Source organism: Mangifera indica, chromosome 15, assembly GCF_011075055.1.
Source record: "Mangifera indica cultivar Alphonso chromosome 15, CATAS_Mindica_2.1, whole genome shotgun sequence".
NCBI classification, from domain to species: Eukaryota; Viridiplantae; Streptophyta; class Magnoliopsida; order Sapindales; family Anacardiaceae; genus Mangifera; species Mangifera indica.
Genome location: NC_058151.1, coordinates 2,100,775 through 2,116,807, shown reverse-complemented (window position 1 = coordinate 2,116,807; position 16,033 = coordinate 2,100,775). Strand labels below are relative to the sequence as shown.

At 29.0% G+C, this 16,033-nt stretch overlaps 1 protein-coding gene and 1 pseudogene across 1 annotated transcript; both read right to left on the bottom strand.

Moving 5' to 3' along the window:
- Positions 1-195: 195 nt before the first annotated feature.
- LOC123197694 lies at positions 196-2,933 on the bottom strand (annotated as a pseudogene).
- A 5,650-nt stretch (positions 2,934-8,583) lies between these two features.
- LOC123197696 lies at positions 8,584-10,423 on the bottom strand. Its single transcript, XM_044612032.1, has 3 exons — positions 10,262-10,423; positions 9,658-9,984; positions 8,584-9,025 (listed from the first exon to the last, which is right to left on the bottom strand). The coding sequence occupies exons 1-3, from the start codon at positions 10,332-10,334 to the stop codon at positions 8,877-8,879; spliced, it is 549 nt and encodes a 182-aa protein (XP_044467967.1). The 5' UTR covers positions 10,335-10,423; the 3' UTR covers positions 8,584-8,876.
- Positions 10,424-16,033: the final 5,610 nt, after the last annotated feature.

Sequence of the window (16,033 nt, the reverse complement as noted above, 5' to 3'; positions counted from 1 at the left end):
GGTTCGGTTTGATGTAAGAGTCAGATGGATGACTTGATATGTTTTATGGTTTGATTTGAATTATATTAAATAATAGTTAAAATGATATTATTTTACTTATCATTATTTTGTTAATGAGTTATGGATTCGAATTATAAATCTTGGTCACAAATTTGAATTGAAATATTTTCATTATTATATTATTTATATAGACCATCAAATTCAATACGAAAAAAATTATACAATCCTTTCCCCCATCAGATCACTTTCCATCAGTCGACTTTCTCTAAAGTTAAGCTCCAAACTTGGGAACTTTTGGCAGTTGAGATTTGAGAAAGGTAGTGCTCTGCCACAATCCGCCGTTGAATCTTTCCAGTGGCAGTTCTAGGGAATGAATTTGTGATAAAAACTCTCTTAGGGACCTTAAAAGCTGCAAGATTTTTCTTGCAAAAACTCACCACCTCTTCTTCATCAATCTTTGATCCTTGTCGAGGAATTACAGCGCAGTTTATCTGTTGGAAACAAACCATCACAAAAACACATTTAGAAAGGAATAAGAGAGAAATCATCTCAATTCGTATAAAGTGTTAATTTTCAATACAATCTGTTAATATAATATAACAAGAATTGAATTGGGATTGATGTTTTCTAAAGAAATCTAATTTGGGTCCACCCAATATAATATGAACTAAATTGGATTGTGATAGTGTTAAGACGAAAATAATCGAACTAATCTAAAGCCGAATTGACCAATGTTACCTTCTTAGCGACAGATTATAAAAATGTTGAAGCATCAATAAAATCCTTCCAAATTGCCTTCGTATTATTGTGATTACTTTAATTATTCTTTATTTATATTTTTTTATTCAAGCTGAGTCCGAGCCGTGTTAGATTAATCATAACATAATTTATATTGGGTTAGGGTTAAAAAATTTAATGATCAGGTTCGAATTAGAGTCTATCCTAAAACCTGAACCAACACGATTTGATAACTCGAATCTGCCTGTCCGGTTTCTTGTTCTTACCTCTTCACCGTATTTCTCATCAGGGACTCCAAAAGCAACAGCTTGGGCAATATCAGGATGAGATACAAGGACTGCATCCACTTCAATTGGTGATATTTTCTCCCCTGAAATTCATTAGGACTTTACAATTGCATTTTAATGAAAAGTTGTTGCATGTTATTTCTTTATTAAATCATATATTTGAAAAATTAAAGATTAAAAAAAAAAAATCATATAATTACCTCCACGGTTGATAAGCTCCTTGATCCGACCCACCAGATGCAAATATCCATCGGAATCAAAATACCCGATGTCGCCGGTGTGAAACCACCCGTATAGAAAGGCGGACCGATTAGCCTCAGGGTTATTTTTGTACCCTTTGGTCGCATTGGGTCCCTTAATACACACTTCACCTCGAACTTCTGTCTTCTGATGCGCACCATTTTCATCCAAAATCGCCATTTCTTGACCCACCGGTCGACCCACCGACCCGGGCTTGTGTGGGCCGTCTTCTGGTAATGGATTGGATGCCATTAAATGGCTCGCCTCAGTCATTGCATAAGCTTCTAAAACTGGAGCACCAAATGTTTCTTCTAGCCGGGTAAATACACTCGGCGGCAGCGAGGCGCTGCAGCTCCGGATAAATCGGACTTTCGGGTAAAAAGCTTCCGGGTTATTCATGTGGCGGTCTAATATGATCTGGTGTATGGTGGGGACCGCTGTGTACCATGTGGCATTATATTTGACCATGTCTTTCCAGAATGTTGAAACCGAAAACCTGCCAGCGGCTGGAAGAGCCACGGCGGCACCAGCTCCGAGAGAGCTCAGTAAGCCGGCCACCAAGCCGTGAACATGAAAAAGCTGGAGTACCAGAACAGTTGAGTCAGACTCGGTGAGTTTGTAAACGAATTTGATGTTTTGCATAGAGGAAGCTAAATTGAGCTGAGTTAACGGGACGCCTTTCGGCCGGCTCGTAGTGCCTGAAGTGTGGAGGAAAATTGCGTCGTCAGATGGATCATTGATGAGTTTATCGATTAAGTTGGAGTTTGACTGGGACAGAGGCAGTGAAAGAGAGAGTTCTGATTCAGGCTCTGGGAAATGCGCCGTGGCTTGTTGAATTTTGAGCTTGGAAGCTGCGGCTTGAGCCTGAGGATTTCCTTGAATTGGTGTAAATAAAAGCTTCGCTTCTGAGTCTGATAAGTAAAACTCGAACTCGTCGGACGTATACGCTGGATTGAGCGGCAAGGCGGTGGCACGTGCTCGGATTACGGCCAAAATCATTATCACCATCTGTAACAACAAAATCTGCAATTCAGTCTTTTAGATTTTCAAATGTTGAACGTATTCAACCTAGATAAATAAATAAAACCAAACCTCGACTGTGCTTGGAAAGGTGAGTGCAACAACATCGCCGGCTTTAATCCCCGCAGCCGCAAGGCAAGCAGCGGCGCGTTCAACAAGTTCATGAAGCCGAGAATACGTCAAATCGAACTTGCCGGAGAGCGACACAGCTCTCCGTGACGGAAAATTTTCGACTGCCTGCTTAAACAATCCACTGACCGTAACACCTTCCATCCTTTTAATTTATAAATACAGTAAAAAAAAAATCTTATTTTTTTCAAAATTAAAATAATAAATAAAACAGAAGAAGATCCAGGGATAAGAGCACCGAAATGAACAGAGATAGACAACAAAGCAGAGAACAATTTGGTAAGTGCATTCGGCAGAGACGATCTCTTTATATACGCAGGGTGTTGGAGAGAATTGGGCCAACATGGCCCATATCTTGGTTTTGGCAGGATTTGGCCTGGGTTAGCCACGTGGCAATTCAAAATAGCCCTATGCAGACTTTAAATTCCTGATTCTAATTTCAGTCCTTTTTAATTATCATAAACATTTAATAGAATATAATGTAGTTGTTACATATGTGGATTTTTCCGCCACGTGAGAGGAAAATTTGAAAGTTTCGTGTGACTGTATTTAATGCATACTGAACTGCCCCTGTCATTTCATCTCTCTTGCGTTTTCTTTTCATTCTTTCTTACGTTTACTTCGTTTGTCGTCTTCTTCTGTTTAAACTTTTGTTTAATTACAAAAACATTTTCATGTAATTCTTTATCATATTTATAATATAGTGTTAATAGGATGAGTTTAGATATATTTTAATATTAATTATTTTTTAATTATATTATTATTTTATTTATATATAACAAATACAAATACCTTATTTATGATATTATCATATTTATCAAATATGAATAGTAAATATTTTATTTAATTTTTTATTTTTAATTGAATTTAATTTATAACTTGAAGTTTATAAAATTATAAATCTAGACTTAAAGTCTTGAATATAATTTATTATATGAAATTTGTAAAATTATAAATCTGAACCTGAAATTTTGAATATTATATATATATATATATATACACACACACATGAGTTTGAAGTCTCAAATTTTATTAAAATATTTATTTATTTTATATTGATTATATCATATTTGTAGCATGAAATTTACATAACTTGTTAAAAATATGGATTCAAAGTCCGAAATATAATTAAAATTAAAGTTTTAAATACTATAATATTCTGAATACTAATTATAAAACTAGAAGTTTTATAAATATAAGATAATATATTAACTTAAAGTTTAAAAAATTAATTTAAATATTTTTTTTGTAAAATCAATTATTTTATAAATATGAGATAATATTTAAATCTGAAATTTCAAAGATTAACCCTAATATATTCTTTATAAAATCAAAAAATTTATGAATATGAACAATATTTATAACAGTAATTAGATTTAAAATTTAAAATTTAAAATTGTAAGATTCCAAAAATGATCCAATTTAAGATGTGATTTGGTGGAACTGGGTTTACGTAATAAGTTTACTTGTAGTTACAGATTCTTACACGTGTCCCTAAAGCTATGATAATTATTGGTTGCAAGTTTGACGATGTGGACAACGGTGTATTTTTTTAACTAATAATGATGGCCAACTTATTCAAAGTTTACTTACTTTCAATGTTTTTAAAATCAATTGGTGATTGAATCAATTATAGCATTATTTTATGATTCAATTGATTTAATCAGAAAATTAATTAATTTATCTTATTATTAAATTATAATAAATAGATTTTATTTAAAAGTTTGTAAAAAATATAAAATAATTAAGATACGTACACATATAAAAATTAGAACATATCATTTTTAACGAGTAATAATTATTTATTTGATTTTAATAAAAACAATTAAAATAAAAAAGTTTTAATCTCATGATTCAAAAAAATAATAGTTTTATAAATTATTACCTATAGAAGATATTTTAATAAATATGAAATATTTTTTTATTTTTTTTTTATTTTTGAGCTTATTTTTCTTTACAAATCTTTAAAAATTCATTCAATCTAATGAAAAATAACCAAATTACTCAAAAATAATTAAAATTAAAAAAATAAAAATTTTGGTCAAACTCGATTTTGACTGGTTCATTTGGTCAAACTTAGTTTTTGACTGGGTTTGACCGAGTCAATGAAAAACTATTTTTTATATTAATCGGGTCAAACTTAGAGCCAGTTTCCAATTCAACCGGCTGAACCGACCAATTCAATCCAATTTTAAAATCATTGTTTATTTTTCAAAGTTTTCATCAGTTAATTTTTACAAATTCAATCACTTTTTTACTAAAATTTATTATTAAGGTTAAGAGTAAAATTAAAAAAAAAAACTAAAAATATATCACATTTTTTAATTTAAAAATCTAACAATTTTATCCCACTTAAAGTTTGAAAAATGACATTTTTTCTTATAAGGGTTTTTCAATCTCCACTACTAATGGGTGGAGATGACTACAACTGTGTTCTCTCTCTATTTTAGTCTATCTCCAGCTTTCATCAAGACGAAGATAACGAATCATCTTTATATTTGATGAGATTTTTCCCTGCGAGGACAGGGAGGTAATTTTTCTTCACAAGAAGGAGACAACAAATCATTTTCATCCCCATAACAAGGATGAGTCAGGGACGGGGATTAATATCCCCTTTAGGGACGAGGACAAGAATTGAGATCCCGTCCTACTCCTTCCCGTTGTCATCCTATCCCTAACTTTTTTTAACTTTCACTTTCCAACCCAACTTATTTTTCTTTTCTTCCTGTTCCCCTCTACCCAACAATCGCCTGCAAACTGTAAGGGCAGACCTAATCTCAACGCCTGATAGAACCTCGTGTCACTTTTTTCATATCCATCAAAGCCAAATTCGACAAACATGCTGTTTTTTCGGTGCCTAACATGACCAGTCTGACATATATAATATTATAGACACAGATGATATTTGGAGAATATACTACAAATCTTATTAAAGCTTGATGAAATGATTAAATATTTTGAATTTATAAATTCAACATAACAAACTCTGATTCTAGGGGATCAAAATAAAATACTCTGTTATTTGATGCTTAAAGGAGATCATTTAGGGGTGCCATTTAGTTCAGAAAAAGTATTGGGGTGCTCATAAAAAAGCCCTTGACAAACTAATATTTCTCACCAGATTAACGATGCTTGCTATAAATGTGAGGCACTTGGCAACTTTTACATCTCATCTAATAACTTCTATCTAACCTGTAAAAATTAGTTTGAGCGGTAATAGAGAAGTTTTATATGTAAAAGAGTATAAGTTTAAATTTTTTTTGATGATATTTCAATATTTAACTCTTAACTTATATATTGTAATAGTTGTGAGTCCAATCATTAAACTTAGGGTGTGGTTCGTTTGGTTTTCAAAAGATAGTCTGATTTGGATGAGATTCTTTATTACTAAAAACAAAACTTCTATTAACATGTGTACACATTTGGATGTAAAGATAAGACCAAATGACTATTTCCCACCCAAGGTTTGATAAAATCATAACGTCTCACCTTATAAATTTCAAAAAACAAATTCTTACTTACTATTTATTTTTGTTAGTGAATTCTATTTGATTTTTCTATAAATAACTGATTTGTTCTCCTATTGAAATTATAAAACTTTCATTAACAATTAATATAATATTAAATTATAAATTTTAAAAAAATAATCCTTCAAACCTTAAAAATGTCAGAAATTTAACTAACCATAATGTGTTATGTTTTATTCAATTTTTTTAAGATATAACTGTTATAGTTGAAACTATTGAGGGGTATATCAAAATTTTTAAAACTATAAAAAAACCCCATAACTTTTTTAAAATTGCTAATAACCCTCTAAAAATTTTCATTTACACTCTTAATATTTTAAAAAATTACAGTTTACCCTCAAACAGACATCATTTCGAAAAGAAAATATAAAATAGAGAAATCATTGTAAAATGACTATCTTACCCTTTGACTTAATATAATTCACAAATAGAATTGGATGACAGATAATCATTCGGTACTTTTGAAACTTAAAAAATGAAAAATTGTCATTTTAGCAAACCTAGTGTTGGCAATAGTCTTTTGATCATAAGAAAAAAATTAGGAATTTTTGCTGTTAAGAAAGTAGGGTTTAGGGGACCTTGAATAATACAATATAGTAAAATTTAAATAAAATTTTAAAATATATAAATATAAAGAAATAAAAGATCACCAATTTATTCATTTTTTTAAATTATTGGATTATTAGCTTAATACATTTTTTACATTTTTACTCTAAGTATTAAACATTTTAATACAAACCATCAACTTTTTAGATTATTTATCAAACAATCGTAATTCATAATCTAATAATCATAAATTGTACCAAATTTGTAATAATTAATTATCATATAACTGTCGAATAGCTTGAGTAGTAAAGAAAATGGATTTCAAACATAAGAGAAAGGTGCAAATCCTTATTAACGTTATTTTAAAGTTAAATTTTGTATTTATCTAAAAACTTTTATTAAAAAAAATTAATTATTGTACGATGAGATGTCTAATTTAATAAAATTGACCTTCGTTAGTTTAGTGATTATAAGGTTAACCATTAGACCCAGATTTATTATATCTAGTGTGATTAATTCAATCTCATAAAATGATAATCTAATTCAAAAGAGATTTCTCGTTTTTAAAAATAAATAAATAAATAAATTGACCTTATTATTTTAAATACAATTGAATTTCTATCATTGATTCTTCTGTTTACATTTAATGATTTGGGCCAAAATCGAGTATTGATGGCCCAAAAACTCTTGAATCCTTTTAGTGGAGACGAATTTTCCAAATTTCTTAGAAAATGCAATTTCACTGGAAAATCTTCCTACAAAATGCAATTTCACTAGATTTAGAGTTCGATTTGAATTAAATTAAAATTAAGTTCAATTTAATTTATATAAAATTAAGCTTAAATTTGATTCCTTTATTTAAATTGAAACCCTAATTCAAACTTAAATAGAATTTTGAGCTCAACTCATATTCAAGAGTCAGTTGTTTTTCTAGAATCTGACACATTCATTGATAGTTGAAATAAAGTGAAGGCGACGGATGATTCTCAACTGATTGAAATTGTTTAAAACATAAAAAGTTAAGCAGTTGATGCTTAACCTATTGAAATTTCAGTGTGAAATGTGTTAAATTCAATAAGAAATAAAAATATTTATTTTCTACAAAATTTTGTTGGCCGGGTCAGCCCGTAAGGCTTATATTTTAGGAAAGAAGGTGCTGAGTTGGTAGTGGTTGGAAATTGATTGAACAAAAAGAATGTGTGTTTCGTGGATGCACCATAATAATACATCATTGTTGAAAATATTTTAGATGCACTTAGATATAAAAAATAATAAAACTATATATATATATATATATATATATATATATATATATATATATATATATATATATAATTTTTTATACATAATTTACGTATACAGATGATATATCATCATGAGATTAGTCATTTTGAATGAAAAATAAAACAATGCCCAATTATACGATTACACATTATATGTATACACAAATTATGTGTCAAACGTATACATATAGCATTGCTCATATAAAAATTGACAAAACTACGTTCATCCAGTTCGGAGTATTTAATTAGGTATTGGATGATGTGTTACAATTTGATTAGATGATTTTGAATTAATGATAAAGTAATACTTAATTACATTTGACATATCATCTAAGTATATAATTGAATACTTAAAACTGAGTACATTAAAAATTAAATGTTCCTAAAACTTAATGGAAAAAAATTAATAATATGTTAAAAAAAGAGAATGATATGTTTACACATTTTTTGGTAAACAATTCAGTATACAAATAATATGATTACATGTTATTTTATCTCTAATTCAAAATTATTAATTTTGCTTTCAAAGCTCCTACTCGAACTACCAATGTGTTTCTTTTGAGATATCAAAATGAAATTTTCAAATCATCGCTATATTTATGTGGTGAAAAATGTATATTATTTCGTAAAAAAATGTATGGTTGTAATTTTGATTCATTGTATATTATGTTTCCATCTAACATTAAGATTTCCGTCTTACGTGTTCATAAAGGATATGTTAAATAAAAAGTATTATTTTGATTTGATATGATTTTGATTCCTTGATTCTGATTCATAGATATTATTTTTGATATTCTATTTTGGATAGAATTATAATACTAGCAAACTCTTCAGGATTTTAAATTTTTATTAACTTAGTTTTGCAAGCCAACTACATGAACAAAACAAACAGAGATAACTATGGCACACTGTGCAACCTTGCTAAAATACATTAAAATTGGAGCTCCATCGCTGGGAAGTGACCTTTGAAGACAAAATCTTGAAGTTAATGGAGTTGCACTCAAGTTCTTCTGTCAAACTCTCATTACAACACCATTTTATTATAAAATTACACACGGCTATATGTATAAAACTAGGGCTATTCCAGAGCACATTGCTCTATCAGATCAAACGCTAGGTGCAGCTGCAACTGGATCAGACAAGAATTTCACTGCCTGGGCAGGTGCAGCTGCAGTAAAACCAGAGCTTTGGATTTCTGACATTTGTCTTCGAACGTTTCTCCCTCTTGTTTCACACAATTTGGGAAGAAACACACCTGAAATTTAGTTAGTCTATGTTAAAAATTTTTGTGAGATAGAGTAACATTAATTATGATTTCGGTTTAATAAAATTGAATAATAAAAAATTAATCAAATATACTTAAAGGTTATAATTTTAATAGATAATATTAGTATGAACCTTACAGTTTAGGGTTTTGATGTGATCTTACTATATATTAGATAAATTCCTCTATAAAATGAATATAATATTTTCCATCGATTGAAAGTTATCATTAGATTATGATTTAAGTAGACAATATTGATATGAACCTTAATGTTTATTAGACCTTTAATGAGGTCATTAACTTATTAGATATTGATTAATTTGTCTATTAATCTATTATATATTAACTAATTTCTCTTTTTGAAACCGATATAGTATACTTGTCATTTAAAGGAGATTTGAGAAGTAGAAAACTAACTATTTTAATATAGGTAATTTCGAAAATTTTACGGATTCAGATTATATGAAAGTTGCTGGCATTCTTAAAACCCTTTACCATGCATAGGTCCCGCGGTAATCGGTTGAATTAGTTTTATTAAGTAAAATAAATCCTACTGTTCAAACTTATGTTAAAACACGTTAATGATAATGATTTTGAGGAAAGCGTTAATGAACGTTAATCACCTTCACCGGCGGCGAGATTGAAGTAAAGATCGACGATGTTGGGGCAGTTGTCGTAGCACTGAGAGGAGCAGAGTTTTTGGGTGAACTTAGATTCGAGGAGGGAGTCGGAGGAGATGCCGAGAACTTTTCTCTCAAGGCCACAGTCGGAGAGGCACTGGTCAGTTTCGATGTGGTTGGTCGATTTATCGGCTTTGATTTCAGATGTGCCGCAGGTGTACGCCTCCTCGCCGCTCCTTTTCACACGCTTCTCCAGCACACAGCGCTTGCCCGACGACGATACAGCGTACGCACATGTGTCTTGGTCAAGGTTTTCACATGTTATTTCTCCTGCAAAACTTATATATGATCAACATTTATCTATAACACTGTTTTATTCATCCATGCATGTCGACCATTCTGCGAATAATTGTAACAACAAAGACAAGAGTTTTGACAGGTTAAGAAGTTAAGATACTATCTATCGAAAACATATTTAGACAGTTTAACAGCCTATAAACTATTGTGGAATACGCACATGCTCATCCACTTTATCAGTGTGGGATTAACCTAAAAGTGTTGCAATAATGAACGACCCAGTTGTGATTTTCAGTGAAGAAAAGCTTACCGAGAGTTCCTTGAACAAAGAAGGTAACTGCAAGGATGACTGCCAAGGTCTTGAGGCCCAAATAAGATGCCATGAGAAGAGTTATAATGTAGAATGAAGGACGAAGAAGTTGGCAGGTGCAGCTGTGTGCTCGGGATGTGTGGGTGAAGATTCATAGGCAGGTGAGAAGGGTGATTTATATTGTTTCATCCGGCACTGTGGCTTAGAATAATCAAAGAAGATAATGGGGGACTTGGAGGCAACGTGCTGAATGATGATTGGGGATTGCCTCCTTTAGACGTTCGCGAAGGTGTCGTCTACCTGTATGCCCCACTGTGATTCTGAAATAGCCCAGGTGTAAAAACTCGATTAACACCTTAACATTTAAGAAATTATTATAAATATTTTTAAAAAAATATAAAAATTCTTATATATACAATTTTTTACATTATCCATTTTTTTAAATATATCTATCTATATAAATCTTATGTACTATATTATAAAGTACATATTATATTATTTAATATATTTATTTTATTTTATTATTTTTATATATCTTTTATATATATATATATTTTACATATATAATATAATATAATATCATAAAATATGTATTATTTATTATAAAATAGAATAATACTATGAACACGTATTTTAGATACATAATTATATATATATATATATATATATATATTTTATATGTATTAGTATATGATTAAATATTATTTTATAATTAATTTAAAATTATTTAATTATAAAATGATATATATAATATATGAAATAAATACACATAATTTTATTACATAAAATATTGATAACGAAATATATATTTACGACAAAATTAGGAGCAACGGAAGCGGTTGGTAGGTTAGATTTCTATTCAAAATAAGTCATCATTTAGCAGTTAAGTCAATTTGTCTTGCGCTATCAATGCCGGCTGCCTGGTTTTTTAGTTCTCGTGTTTGATAAAATTAACATGCACGTTTACTTTTCAGCTCTGTCATAACAAAAATAGTAATGCTAAAAAATCCCATTTCTACTGCTTAATTTTCGGTTTCCAAATAGGGTCTATTACAATACTGTTGGAGCAACGAAAATTTTACAAAGATAAAGTGAAAATTGAAAAATATTATGAATTTTTTTTTTTTTATGTTACGCCGGTGATTACGGTTGATGGAAAAGTGAGTGGCAATTTTTTAATGCACAGTTCTTGAATAGAGAAGATGTGAAGAAGTTAGCTGTAGATTCTTTAGTATAATTATCAAAAGGTAGCTACTTGTTTTTATAGAGGGGGATAACTAGAGTTTGATTTAAAGTGAGTTTTTTCGGATTTGGTACGAGCTTTGTTTGAATGAATCTGTATTTGAGCATGATATATACAAATTCGAATTATAATATATTTGAAAATTAATCACGAGTTCAAACTTGAATCTAACATATATGAACCTTAGCTTAAAAAAATTTAAAAACTGATTACGAGCCTGAACCCGAGCTAAAATATATTAAAAAAATTTTTTGAATGACGCCGCACAAGCCACAAGGGAACTAAATTTAAGTGAATAAGTTTGGCGAACCCGAGCCTTGTATGAGCCAAACACGAACTCTTGGTTCATGAAACGAGCTGAATACGAATAAGTTATTCTTTACGCTTGACGAGCCTGAGTTGAGCTTCCTTAAAAATGAGTTTCACTTTATTCGAGCTTGGTTTAGCTCAAATCTAACCTTAGGAATAATCACTGCATTAGTGAATTCAAGGTTTTGTTTGACATGATATCATCGGTTCTCAAATCAAATCTTTTTATCTAAGGATTCTACAGCTCATCAATTCAAGTCAACCCTTGGAGTCAAAGTCGAGAAACTAAATTTTTTACTAAAGTAAGGTCATAATTGTTGCAAATACAAAATTTACTTCACGATAACAAGAAGAATGATTTGAGTATAAGTAGTTACATACTTAACATGAAAGGTTACGCCAAGATGTTGATTGTTTGAGGACAAGTTATTTATGAAAAAAATACTTATTAGTTGTATACTAAATCGATTAGATTTAAATTATGATTTAGTGGTAGTAAGCTTACTTTCTCGAATTGACTCCAAAATTAACATTGTAACTCTACAAAATGCTCTTTATTTGCCTCAAAAAAAATGAAATGAGGCTCGAAACTCAATCGACCACTCTTGTTGCTCTTCAAAATAACTCTTGGTACATGGATTCAGGTGCGACAAATCATATCACAACCAACTTATCTTTACTGTTCAACTATAAAATGTTAGAGCAACTTCAAGTAGAAAGTAGTGAGCTTCTAAACATATCTCATGCTAATAAAATTTAAATTCCTAGCATGTTTCATAGTCGCGACGACAACAAGACTCCCTTACTGATGTTAATTCTATCAAGCACATCTCGCTTAGTTACTTATCTGTTGGTAAAATCGAAGCAACTAGCATTCTCCTCCATTCATTCCCTTGCCTACCTACACCATGTTGCGCAATGCCAACTTCGCCCTACCAACTTGTCATCTAACTCGGCTCTTTTGAAAAACATTATACAATATAAAATCTTCTTTATACTAGACTTTAGACTGTAACCAGATTTTATGAGCATGCTTAACATTACAAACATATTTTGAAAAATGGATGTTTGTAATTTTAAGTAGTTTAGAAACATTACTTTCCACGCTGCAAAGAAATTCGTACCAATAGAAGGGTAGTGGGATGAGAAATTGTTCCTAGAAATGAACCAAAGGATATATATATATATATATATATATATATATATATATATATATATATATATATATATATATATATATATATATATATATCACAGACATTGTCTGTATTAGTTGAATAGATATATTTGAGTTACAGTAATCAGATTTACAATCACTATAACAGATAAGTTAAACTTTTATAAGTATGATAAATTTAAACTCTTAATAAAAATATTTTTGCTATTCTTAATAATTACAACCTACTCATGCAATCTTAAGTTTTCAATTGCTTATATGAAACACATTTTTCTAGTTTTTTAACTTAAAAATTAAATTATATTTTATTTATAATATTACAATTATTTTTTAATTCGAAAACATGCTATTACATTAAACTAAACGAAATGCATGATTTTGTTTTATTTATTTAGATTATGTAATGTTATACAAAACTACCATATTTAACTTTATACCCAAATTATTCTCCACAATATTAATTTAAAAAATATTATCGTTAACATAATAATGCCGAATCAATAATTATCTCTTTAACCAAACTCACATAAAATGACACACTAAAAACAACTAGTAAATGACAAACTATTGAGTCACTGATTAGATATGTTATCTATTTGTCTTTCAGTTTGCAAAATAGGTTGAAATCTTATCATTCAAAGACATTGAAAAGAACATTATTTAATATTTTAACTCTTATGCATCTACAAAGATTTTCGACATTCCATCCTATGTTATTTATATGTAACTTTAGCTCTTTGTCAGGATTGCACATAGTTAAGGGGATTCGAAATCCTTACCAAGAGACACACATAACCCGTCTCTATAATTTTATTATACTGCTCATTGATACTCTTATGAAAATCTTTTTAGGTGCATCAGTAACATAATTATAGACATATGCTTAAGCAAATGGTTGAACCACGTTAAAAATTTTCTTGTGTTTATCGCTTAATCACACAATCTCGTGGGTTTTATTTATTTATCATTATTCGCATTTATCATCATATATAGTGAATATGAAATTATCTTACTAACTCCAATCCCTACTATCATATTCATGCACTTGGTTTAACCTTGTATATTTCTTGTTGGTGCCGATAAATACCTATCAAAATAAAATTACATTACTCCTAACCATAATTTTATTATTGAATTATTATTGATTAGATTATTAAAATTGTAATTTGAGCTTAATACGACTCTTAAAAAGTCTTCGAAATCGTTAGGAGTTGTGGGCTAGTCTTCTTCTAATCATATCTTTCCTCAAACGTGTTGGGTGGTGGTGAAGAAAATTGACACAACATATAGACATCGCGAATGCTAATTTTCATCAGAAAATATTGTCAACGTTAGAAGAGAAATAGTCAAGGAAAGCATGTTAACTTTGTTGTTGAATTTACACACTTTAATCATTCTTGGAAGTTAGAAGATGAAACAAAGGTTGCTAGTAGTCTTATAATTTCTTTTGCTTTCTCATAATATATTCCTCATTTTCTTCTTGCAATAATTTATAAGAATAATACTATATTTACTTATTTTATGTATATAAATAAATACACTCTTATATATATTATTATGTGATTAAGTATTACTTTATGCTTAATTTAAAATCATCTAATTATATGATAACACATATTAATATATATTTATTTGTGTACTCAAAGTGAGTACATATAATTTTATGAAATTTATGGAGGTTTTTCATATCATGCTTGATTTTTTCATGAAATAATATTTATGTCAACATAAATTCACAATGTAAAATTGAAGTAAATGAATGTTTTTTATTTATATAAATTATGAAATTTTTTACATTATAATTTTATGAAAAATGCCTTTTAATGATAAACCCGTTTAGGGATTAGAATGTATAATGATAATGCTCTACGGTTTTGGTGTAAAACTTACCATATAAAACTGTTTGCTTTAACAGTTCAATTTTTTTTCTTGCATAGTTTTACATGTCTTTTTTTTTTTTTAAAAAAAAATCCAAGTGGATTTTTTCTTTTAATTTATGAAGCTATTTATAAATGAATAGCAATGTTATATGCAACCAGTTTTATTTACCTAATTGGGTACTTAAATAATGTGTCATTATGTGGGTGATAGTTTCTTAATCATGAATTCAAAATCACTAATCATATGATGATATATCATTTAAATATTCAAAATTAGTATATATAGTTTTGTTGATAAATAAATTTCATACTAGTTTCCTTGCCCGATTGAAATATTTTGATTGTACGAAGAAATAGTTTCAACAAAATTTGTTATGAAAAAATAACTTAATAATGAATCTTTCAAGAGTAAGTATTCACTCTATTAAAATGATAGATAATAAAATTAAAAGTTGTAATATATATACCTAATTTTAAGTATCTAATTAAGTATTTATATGATATGTTATTATGTAATTGAATGTTACTTATCATTCATTCAAAATCATTCAATCACATAATGATATATTATTTAAACACCCAATTAAATACTTAAAACGAAATAGTTTTATTGTAAAATTAAATTTATTATTAAAACCATAAAAAAATGACAGTTTTCAAACTAAGATGAATCAAGATAACATATATTTGTAATTATCATATTTGATATTTATTCTATTTAATATGGTTGATTTTATCGTAAAAAATATCATTTTAACTTAAGCAGAATACTTCATTAAAAAAAAGAAGTATAATTTTAAATGATATAAAGTCAATGTAGCGAAGTGAGGTTGTTATATTAAAACAGTGAAATTTTGTCATTTATGGAGGAATTCAAGTAAAATAATTATATTCTTAAGCCGTGATTAGCGGGCTGAATTACGATTAATTAAATAAAGGAATTCAAAGTTAGGCGGTTCCAAAAGACCAGGGGTCAATTTTATTGATTCTCGGGATTCAGGTTCTCAAGACTAGACAAATCATGCGATAACAGGTTTTGAAAAAATTTCTTTCTTTTTTTGACCTTTAAAAGGCCATCAGGTTGATTCAGTGGGAATATAATATTACATTTAAGGGGCGTTTAGTTTGGATAATGTTTGATTACTAAAATAGAAAGATTACCT

Bases quoted from the DNA above. Each gene is read 5' to 3' on its own strand.
- LOC123197696 (XM_044612032.1), bottom strand. From the start codon at position 10,334: ATGGCATCTTATTTGGGCCTCAAGACCTTGGCAGTCATCCTTGCAGTT. The intron at 9,985-10,261 runs GTAAGCTTTTCT...TAAGTTTTGCAG, and splicing joins CTTTGTTCAAGGAACTCTCG to GAGAAATAACATGTGAAAAC. The intron at 9,026-9,657 runs GTGATTAACGTT...ACTAAATTTCAG, and splicing joins CAATCTCGCCGCCGGTGAAG to GTGTGTTTCTTCCCAAATTG.